The sequence below is a fragment of the Rutilus rutilus genome (genome assembly GCF_951802725.1).
Source record: "Rutilus rutilus genome assembly, chromosome: 14".
Taxonomy (NCBI): Eukaryota; Metazoa; Chordata; class Actinopteri; order Cypriniformes; family Leuciscidae; genus Rutilus; species Rutilus rutilus.
In genome coordinates, this window is record NC_140219.1 from 3,502,587 (window position 1) to 3,512,500 (window position 9,914).

At 34.7% G+C, this 9,914-nt stretch overlaps 2 protein-coding genes across 2 annotated transcripts in view; one reads left to right on the forward strand and one right to left on the reverse strand.

The window, feature by feature from the left end:
- Positions 1–9,914, forward strand: part of arl3l2 (ADP ribosylation factor like GTPase 3, like 2) — a 298,428-nt gene that overhangs the window by 235,254 nt on the left and 53,260 nt on the right. The gene's annotated exons all lie outside the window — the stretch shown is intronic.
- slc16a2 (solute carrier family 16 member 2) overlaps positions 1–9,914 on the reverse strand; it is a 50,802-nt gene that overhangs the window by 14,934 nt on the left and 25,954 nt on the right. Inside the window, exons 2-3 of the mRNA XM_084430560.1 lie at positions 8,751–8,895; positions 3,139–3,616 (exon numbers count right to left, since the gene is read on the reverse strand). Coding sequence (XP_084286686.1) covers positions 3,139–3,616; positions 8,751–8,895 — 623 coding nt within the window. The remainder of the gene's footprint in view (positions 1–3,138; positions 3,617–8,750; positions 8,896–9,914) is intronic.

The following is a 9,914-nucleotide window of genomic DNA, read 5'->3' on the forward strand; positions in this document are numbered from 1 at the left end:
CGTGACACCAGGCGTTAATGACGCTGAAAATTAAGCTTCCCATCACAGGAATAAGTTACACTGTAAAACGTATTAAAATAGAAAACACTTATTTTAAATTGTAATAATATTCCACAATATGTTTTGATCAGCCTTGTTGAGCAGAGAAATAAAACAAACAAAAAATCGTACAAACCCCGAACTTTTGAACGATAGTCTGTCTGTCTGTTTGTCTAACATCAAATGACCTTTTTATAGCTCCACTCCACAGTATCTTGTCCAAACACATAAACATTCATCTCTGGTTGACACAGAAGTGCTAGTTAAGTGTGATTCCCATGACTTGGTAACCACCGCTGGACTGAACGGCTGGCTTTGTGTGGCCATCGTCTTCATCAAAGCCCCTTTTCTTCAGCCTCATCAACCATGCCATTAATGCGGCTCTGTGCTGGGAACACAGGAAAGCCAGCTATAAGTTGAATATTTCCGCTCATAGACGCCCTTGTTGAAGTCATGGGGTTAAAAAAAAAAAAATCCTTTAGAAGCGTTTCCTGACCCTAGAGATCACAGTCTTTTGAAACCGGCTTGAATGAGAAAACCTTAGGGGCACTTCAAAAGCCATGAGATTTCACATTTAGGTTTAATGCGAAGGAAGGGCTTTCCTATTTCACCACAGAGCGGCGAGGGTCACACACACACACACACACACACGTACAACAAAAGCCGGGACAAAGTGTTTACTTCTGTTCCGAAGCCTGAAAAAACATGACTGAAGGTGGAAGAGTGAGACTGAGGCGAGGGGGGAAAGGTCTCTCTCATTAACTTTATATGTACAACACACACACACACACACACAAGCTCAGAAACACATCTGAAACACACTCACACATGTTGGCTAACTCGCACCTACCCAAATAAACACTTGCTTCAAACACATACCGACGTTTTGACATATATCAACACAACACAATTGCAACAAATGCACACATAAACACACACACTTCCAGTTTCCTTACGTCTATCTAAAGCCTGCATTACATTTCACTACCGCTCAAAAGTCTGGGGTTGGTCAGATGTGTAATGCTTTTGAAAGAAGTCTCTTCTGCTCACTAAGGCTGCATTTAATTGATCAAAAATACAGTAAAAACAGTACAAAATTTAAATATTATTATAATTTTAAATCCCCTTTTTCTATGTGAATATATAGTAAAGTGTAATTCATTCCTGTGATCAAAGCTGTATTTTTCAGCATCATTACTCCAGTCTTCAGTGTCACATGATCCTTCACAAATCACTCTAATATGATGATTTGATGCTCGAGAAACATTTCTTGATTATTAATAGGCCTACATATTTTTCAGGATTCTTTGATGAATAGAAAGGTCAAACAAACAGCATTTATTTGAAGTAAGAATATTTTGTAAGAATATAAATGTCTACCGACATTTTTTCCAGTAAAAAACAATCATTTGTACTGTAAAAAAAAAAAAAAACTGTAAACATTTTGAAAAAAAATGTCAGTAAGTTTGCTACTGCACAACACGGCTAATTTGAGCACATCTCCATTAACCACACTGAATTACTGTGTTTTACAGCGAAAGAGAAGGATCCATTTGCGTCACGCTTTTCTTTCAGCTAACAGCGAGACATCCTCTTATATCATCACATTTTATGGCCTGTTTACCCTTAACTGTGACCCAAACCCTATTTATGCACTCAGTCCAGCAGCTGGAAACTAATTCCAAGCTTAAATTTGCTTTGAAAAACAAGCGAGAGCGAGCAGCGTTACGGCCACATATGTCGGGTATCCGGGTAAAAGTATGTCCATCACTATGACAACAGAGAATGAGTGAGAAGGAAAGGTGAAACAAGGACAGTCTGACCTGAGATGACACACGCCGAGTTAATAATTCATCATCAACATGTGTGGACTCATCACATAGGCTTTCTGTCATGCAGCGTGCAGTAAATATTTCAGCTCGCAGAACCCTAAAACATTATTTATGCATGGGCCGGGCGCGTCGCTCCTATAGCCTCCGCTTTCTGAATGTTAAATGCACACCGGCTCGACTCGCTGTAAATCGGAGGCGTTTTGTGTTTATAAAATAGTAAACAACAGCCTCTGCAAAACAGCAAATGTCATGTTTAATATTCAGTCCAGACTTTTTTTTCGTATTGACTAAGCTGCATTAGCATGCCAACAAACAATAACGGCCTAATTCTTCAATTTTTAATGATTCATTGACTGAGCAAATAAAGGATTTGGCATTGTAGATAAAAAAAAGTAGAGCTACTGCAAGTTTCGCACATAAATGATGTGCTGAAACTGAAAAGTTAGTTTCAAAATCAAATCAAAAACAAAAATTGTCATATTTAGTCATCCTCAAGTCAAACAATTGTGGCACAAACACAAATTAGGAAGTGATGTTCAAACACACTTTTGTTTTTATATGCAACAGTCTTATTTTAGTAATATTTATATACTATTATAGTATTTATTCATATTTAGAATAATCAAAATTAAAAATTAAAATTAAAAAGAATTAAAAATCTGAATAAAAAAATTAGCGCTGGGCAACGATTAATCACGATTAATCGCATCCAAAATAAAAGTTTGTATTTACATAATATATGTGTTTGTGTAGTGTGTACTGTGTATAATTATCTTGTATACATAAATACACACACATGCATGTATATATTTAAGAAATATTTACATGTATAAACTGCATATATATTTATACATCATTTATATTATATTATATATAAATATTTTATATTTAAATAACAATTTTTTCTTAAATATGTACATGCATGTGTTTATATATATATATATATATATATATATATATATTTTTTTTTTTTTTTTTAGCTAATTTGCTACAACACAAAACTTTTATTTTGGATGCGATTAATCGCGATTAATCGTCGCCCAACATATAAATATAACAATGGTAACAAAACAGCACAGAACACAACTCACCAGATGCAGGTAGGGAACGAAGTACACACACATGTATTATGTAAACACAAACTTTTATTTTGAATGCGATTAATCACGATTAATCGTCGCCCAGCACTATTATAACAATGGTCATAAAACAGCACAGCACTCACTAAACTAATAAAAACAGTATTGAGACACAGCACAGAACTCACCAGGTGCACGTAGGGAACGAAGTATCCCAGAACCGCAGTGGCGACACCGAACGCCCAAACCCGATAGGTCAAAACGCTGAACACTCGCACGTTAAAGTACTTCCTAATTTTGCCCAGGCTCTTCTGCCACCGGCTCGCCGAGTCCAGGCCTGACGGGGGTCCATCCATTCCCACGCCCGGCATCGGGATCATCCCGCTGGGCATGAGCGGTTTAAAGGTGAGGGCCAGCAGAGACTGGACCAGCATGAAGATGCTGAGGATCTGGAAGGTTCTGGGAAGACCCAGCGGTCCCACCACCTTCTTCAGGAGCACCGGGAGCCCCATCGAGAAGAGGCTGCTGCCCGCCGTCACCACACCGTTGGCCAATCCCAGTCTCTGCCGAAAATAATGCCCCAGGATCACCAGAGACGGCTGGAACGCAAACGAGGATCCGCAGCCGAACAGTATCCCGTATGTGAAGTAGCGGAGACCCAGCGTGCTGAAGAGAGAGAGGAACACAAGACGTGAGAAACTGAGCTCAAAACAGCACCTTTTTACTTGTTAAAGAGAATTGCTTCACTGACATACTATTATATTTATCAATGATAATAGTATTATTATTATTATTATTATTATTACACTATACTATAATACAGTAGTCAACATGTGAAGTGGATCAAAACTTTAATGCTACACATATATATACACATACAATACACATATATCATTATATACTATTATATTTTTTGGTAACACTTTACAGTAAGGTTTCATTTGTTAACATTAGTTAATGTATTAACTAACATGAACTAACCATAAGCAATACATTTGTTACAGTATTTGTTCATCTTTGTAATACAGCCGTTCATTGTTTGTAACTTCACAGTGCGTCAATTTTTGATTTTAGTAATGTATTAGTAAATGTTGAAATTAACATTAACAAAGATTAATAAACTGCTGTAAAAGTGCAGGTCATTATTAGTTCATGTTAACTAATGAAACCTTATTGTGAAGTGGTACCTATTTTTTCTTAATATTTTAAATTAGATTTTTTTTTCATATTTTCTGTTTAAGTTTGAATACATTTCTGTGTGTTTTTGCCATTTTTATTCATTTAGGATTTTTTTTAAATATGGACATATCGTTTTTTTTTTTTTTTTTTTTTTTTAGTTTAACTAAAACCATAGCATAGACCCCCAGAATATTTTGTTGCATGAATATCTGAACATGCAATATATCAGAAGAATTCGGACGGGCGAAAATCAAATCAACCCGCGAGAACTCTTTGAGAAAATATTGATTATTAGATTAATAATTGATTATTGAAGATTAATATTGAAAACATCCGGGAAAATCCGTTGTGTCATAAATAATGGCAAATTCTGTCAATGGCCAGGAGAGGGTTAAATTATATATATACAGTCACACTTTTTTCTTGATTTCATTTTGTTCTGTGTAGTTATGCTAAATTTGTCAGTTCAGTCCAACAGTTAATGGAAAAAAAATCATAAAATGAAAAATATTTTGCAGATCAATATTTTGGGGGGAAATGCACAAGGAAAGAATTGCTTAATAACAGATATTTTATAGAAAAAGTTTTAGGAAAACTTCGATTTAATTTTGTTCAATGTCAATAGTTATGACCAGGAAAGGGTTAAATTATGTTTTTTCCTGTATGCTAAAATGCACTTCTTTTTTCTTTTTCCAAACAACTAAAGACAACACACTAGTCTGTCTCGAAGTCATGTTTACGAGGTGCTGGATTGATACAGGCAATTTTTAAGCTGAACTAGTGATTTATTTTCCTTATTAAACTCAAGTAGCCTATTTCACATCCACACATGCCCTTTGACCCCTGAAGCCAGAGAATGTGCGACACACGCCTACCAGGAGACATTATTTGGCTAATGACCAAACACACATTTGCATAAATGACGGATTGCGGGTCCTTGCGGGATCGAATAGAGACTTCAAAGCCTGAGGACAGTGTGTGTGTGTGTGTGTGTGTGCGCATGCACTTGTTAGTATTCGGGTTTGTCGAGTGTTTCAGGCTCTAAACGCAGCAGGACTGTTTTTCTCTCTCCCACCGTTTCTAACAACAGCAAGAGCTTTTTGAGCTTGGAATAAAACCAAATGCACAGGATCTCAGAAAGAGGACACTGTGAGAAAACAATGAGAAGGAAAAGAAGGGAAGAGAAAGAAAGCAACGATTACATAAATGTCCCGCTGTCCTACGTGTGTGTGCGTTCTTCTTCTCGTTTAAAGCGTTTTTCGATGACCTTTTACATGAGCACTTAAAGGGATAGTTCACTTTGAAATAAAATTTTGGTATGTTTTAGCTTAAGGGCATCCAAGATGTAGGTGTCTTTGTTTCCGCAGTAGTTTCAATTTTGATATTTTTAGGTCAAACCGTTCTTGTCTGACAGTCATATCATGCAGGTCTATGGTCACCACCTCAAAGAGCATGCACAGAGTCCAAATTAAAACAATTCCCCATCGTAAGTACACATTGATGGCCTAAGACACGAAACGAGCGGTTTGTGTGAGAAAACGAACAGTATTTATATCGTTACCTCTTGTACACAGCCACGTCCAAGTGAGGGCGCGGGCGCTTCCTGCTGTGTGACGTGTGCGCAGACTGGTGCATAGATATATACACTAGATGTCGCATTAAAGACATTCGTTCCAATGAACTGCCGTAGCCAAGGCGACATCTAGTGTATATATCTATGCACCAGTCTGCGCACACATCACATAGCAGGAAGCGCCCGCGCCCTCACTTGGACGTGGTTGTGTACAAGAGGTAAAAACTATATAAATACTGTTCGTTTTCTCACACAAACCGCTCGTTTCGTGTCTTAGGCCATCAATGTGTACTTACGATGGGGAAATGTTTAATATGGACTTGCATGCTCTTTGAGGTGGTGACCATAGACCTGCATGATATGACTGTCAGACAAGAACAGTTTGAAAAATCAAAATTGAAACTACTGCGGAAAAAAAGACACCTACAACTTGGATGCCCTTGAGGTAAGCTAAAACATACCAACATTTTATTTCAAAGTGAACTATCCCTTTAAGGAGGCTGGAGGTGATTCGTCTCCTGAATTATGCTTTCCTCTAAAGACATGAAGACAGGAGACTGACGGACAAGGTCCAATTAAAGCACAAAACATTACAAAATGGATAATCTGAGCATCAAACATTTATAAGATTTTGTTTATAGAAAAATTTTGTTTTTGGATGAATGACCAAGAAAAAAATCATATAATAAAAAATATATTAAACAGAAAAGTATTGATTTTAGAATTATTCAAAAAATTATTCAAAAGGAAAAAATAAATAAATAAATATAATTATAATAAAAATATAATTAAAAATATATTTTTTTTATTCAAAAGAAAAAACATTATAATAAACACTTTACAGACAAATATTGCTTCTGAAAAATATATAAACAATATATATATATTGTTCTATAAATACACAAGAAAAAAAATCATAATTATATTAATGAATATTTTACAGAAAAAAATTTTTTTTGGAAGAATTGTTTTGGAGAAAAATTATTGATTTCATTTTGTTATGGCATGTTTGTCAGTTCAGTTCAACAGTTATGATAATTAATTATTCATTTTAGTTAACTTTATAATTTAATACATTTTTTAATTCAAAAGGAAAAAACATATAATAATAAATACTTTACAGACAAATATTGTTTTTGGAACAATCATATAATAAATATTTTACAGAAAAAGATTGTTTTTGGATAAATGTCAAAATATAAAATATTTTGGAAATACATTATTGATTTAATCTTTTTATGGCATGTTTGTTAGTTCAATTCAACAGGTATGAAAATGTATAAATGAAAAAATGCATAATATGACCATCTTTTTTGGGCATCAGCAAGTACAAAATGCAAATGCGACCTGTACATCTGTGTGGATGTTCACACACCTCGAACACGGCTTCATGCATAGCAGCAGTTCACAGCTCACACACACTTATATATATAGAATATAAAGACTGCATTGAGTGTGATGAAACTGGTTACGTCATGTACAATTTAATACAACTCAAATTAAGAAATTCAATGAAAAGATGCAGTGAAGAACATATGAATGATCACTGACTTCTTTGTCTAGTCCATACACAGCGCTGGCTGACAGTGCGTTGGAAAGGCTGAAAGAATTTAAGTAAACATAAAATCCCAATGCATGGTTCATTCTCAGGAAATTATGTAATTTGCGTGTCATATTGCAGAGGACAGTCATTACATATTTGCTTGATTTAATTTTGTTCTGTGTAGTTATGCTAAATTTGTCAGTTCAGTTTAACAATTAATGGGAAAAAATCATCATAAAAGAACAAATATTTTACAGAACAATATTTTGGGGGAAAATGCACAAGGAAAGAATGATTTAATAACAGATATTTTATAGATTTTTTTTTTTTTTTAGGAAAACTTCGATTTAATTTTGTTCTATGTAAAAATGTGTCAGTTCAGTTCAACAGTTATAGCAAAAAATCCAATATAAAAAAAATATATTTTGCGAGACAAATTTCTGGAAAAATGCATTAGAAAAAGAAAAAAAATATTGTTTTTGGGAAAAATGCACAAGAAATCAATCATATAATAATAAATATTTTGCAATATTTTACAGAAAAAATATTGTTTTTAGAAAAATGCACAGGAAAGAATCATTTAGTTTTTTTGTAAAATGTTCATATAATTATATATATATATATCATATAACAATAGTTCTGTACCAATCAGTATATGGGGATGATTAGGAGGCCATGATGGACAGAGGTCAAGGGGCAAATTTGGCCAGGATGCCGGGGTTACACCCCTACTCGTTTTCCGAAGGACATCTTGGGATTTTTAATGACCACAGAGAGTCAGGACCTCGGTTTAACGTCTCATCCGAAGTTATGGTATATGCATCAGTTCAGTTCAAACACTTACAGAAAAAAAATCTAACAAAAATGCTTTACAGAAAAATATTTTTCTTCTGAAAAAATGCACAAGAAAAAAATAATGTAACAATAAAATATTATAGATAAAAATATTGTTTTTGCAAAAATGCACAAGAAATAAATCATATAATAATAAATATATTACAGAAAAATATTGTTTTTGCAAAAATGCACAAGAAAGAAATCATATAATAATAAATATATTACAGAAAAATATTGTTTTTGGAATAAAGCACAATAAAATAATAATTTAATGATAGATATATTATAGAAACATATCGTTTGATTTCACTTTGCTCTATGTATATAGTTATGGTATATTTGTCAGTTCAATAGTTATATCAAACGAAAAAATTATTTAACAATAAATATTTTTTCCAGAAAAATTTTGTTTTCAAAAAAAGAATATGACTATAAATAATGTGGTGTGATGCAACGGTATATTTGCTATACTTTTGCACTGATAACCAACATTTAATTCCAAATCTCTGTGAATATAACAGTGTACATTCAACTAATGGTTATGGTGGTTTATGTTTTTTGGGGGAAATTTATCATTTAAAGCACATACATTTCAAATGTACAGTGAAATGTCTAAAACAGCAATGTGGAAAGGAAAGGGAAACCATGGAAAGGAAGAAGACATTTACGTGGCGAAGGAGCTGGTGAGGAGGCCGAGGAAGGCCACGAACGCCCCACAGACGGCCGTCTTCCGGCACCCGAAGTGATCGGTGAACATGCTGACCACCGGAGAGCAGAAGAAGATCATCCCCATCGCCAGAGCGCCAACCCATGCTGGAGAAACCAGAGAGAGAAACATGTGATCAATAAATGATAACATACAGCACCAGAACTCTGCTCTTCTGAGCTATTCTGTTGAGGATGGCTCAAAAACACGTTTAAAGGGGTGGTATAATGCCCTTTTCACAAGATGTAAAATAAGTCTCTGATGTCCCCAGAGTGTGTGTGTGAAGTTTTAGCTCAAAACACCCCACAGATATTTTTATATAGCATGTTAAAATTGTCACTTTTTGAGGGCGAGCAAAAACGCACCGTTTTGTGTCTGGCTCTTTAAATGCAAATGAGCTGCTGCTCCCGGCACAGGGGGCGGAGCTTCAAGAGCTTGTGTCCTTTTACCTCACACACACATGCACTGAAAATTTCAAAAACTTTTAGCCTTTTATGTTAAAACCGGAGTCAGATAAAGATGGAGAGACTCAAGAAGAAGTGACAACATGTAGAAGCAACAGGACATTTCTGAATGAATGTCTGATGAATTTATGTAGCTTATGTGTAGTTATCTTCTAGTCAATGATTAGCATATTCTGTCTCGATAATCTATAAATCGTGTTCAGGGGGCGGGGTTTATGTAAATTTTAGGGTTGGTGATGTCACTAACCCGGGAGGAATGTGGTGTAGTTTGTTGTAGTCCTTAAAAAGTGATTTCTGTAAAAGCAAATATCTCCCTTTGCTTTGAACTTTGAGCGTCGTAACTTTGCAGATGTTGTTTATGCTCAAACAGCAACATTACACACTAACTAAAGTTAGAAAAGTCAAATCATAATCAACCACCCCTTTAAGGACAATCAGATGTTCTACAGATCGCTATAAATGTACTTTTGTGCCTGAAGCAATTCGTTTATGTAATAAATTTAGTTTGATTGTCATTTTTATTATCATTTTATCCCCATTTTTTTTCTACTTTTCTGATCTCTCACTTATTTTTGTATTTATTTTATGTGTTATATGTGAAGCACCATGACTGATTAAACTAATTGCCCCATGGGGATTAATAAACCTCTAAACTAAAAAGC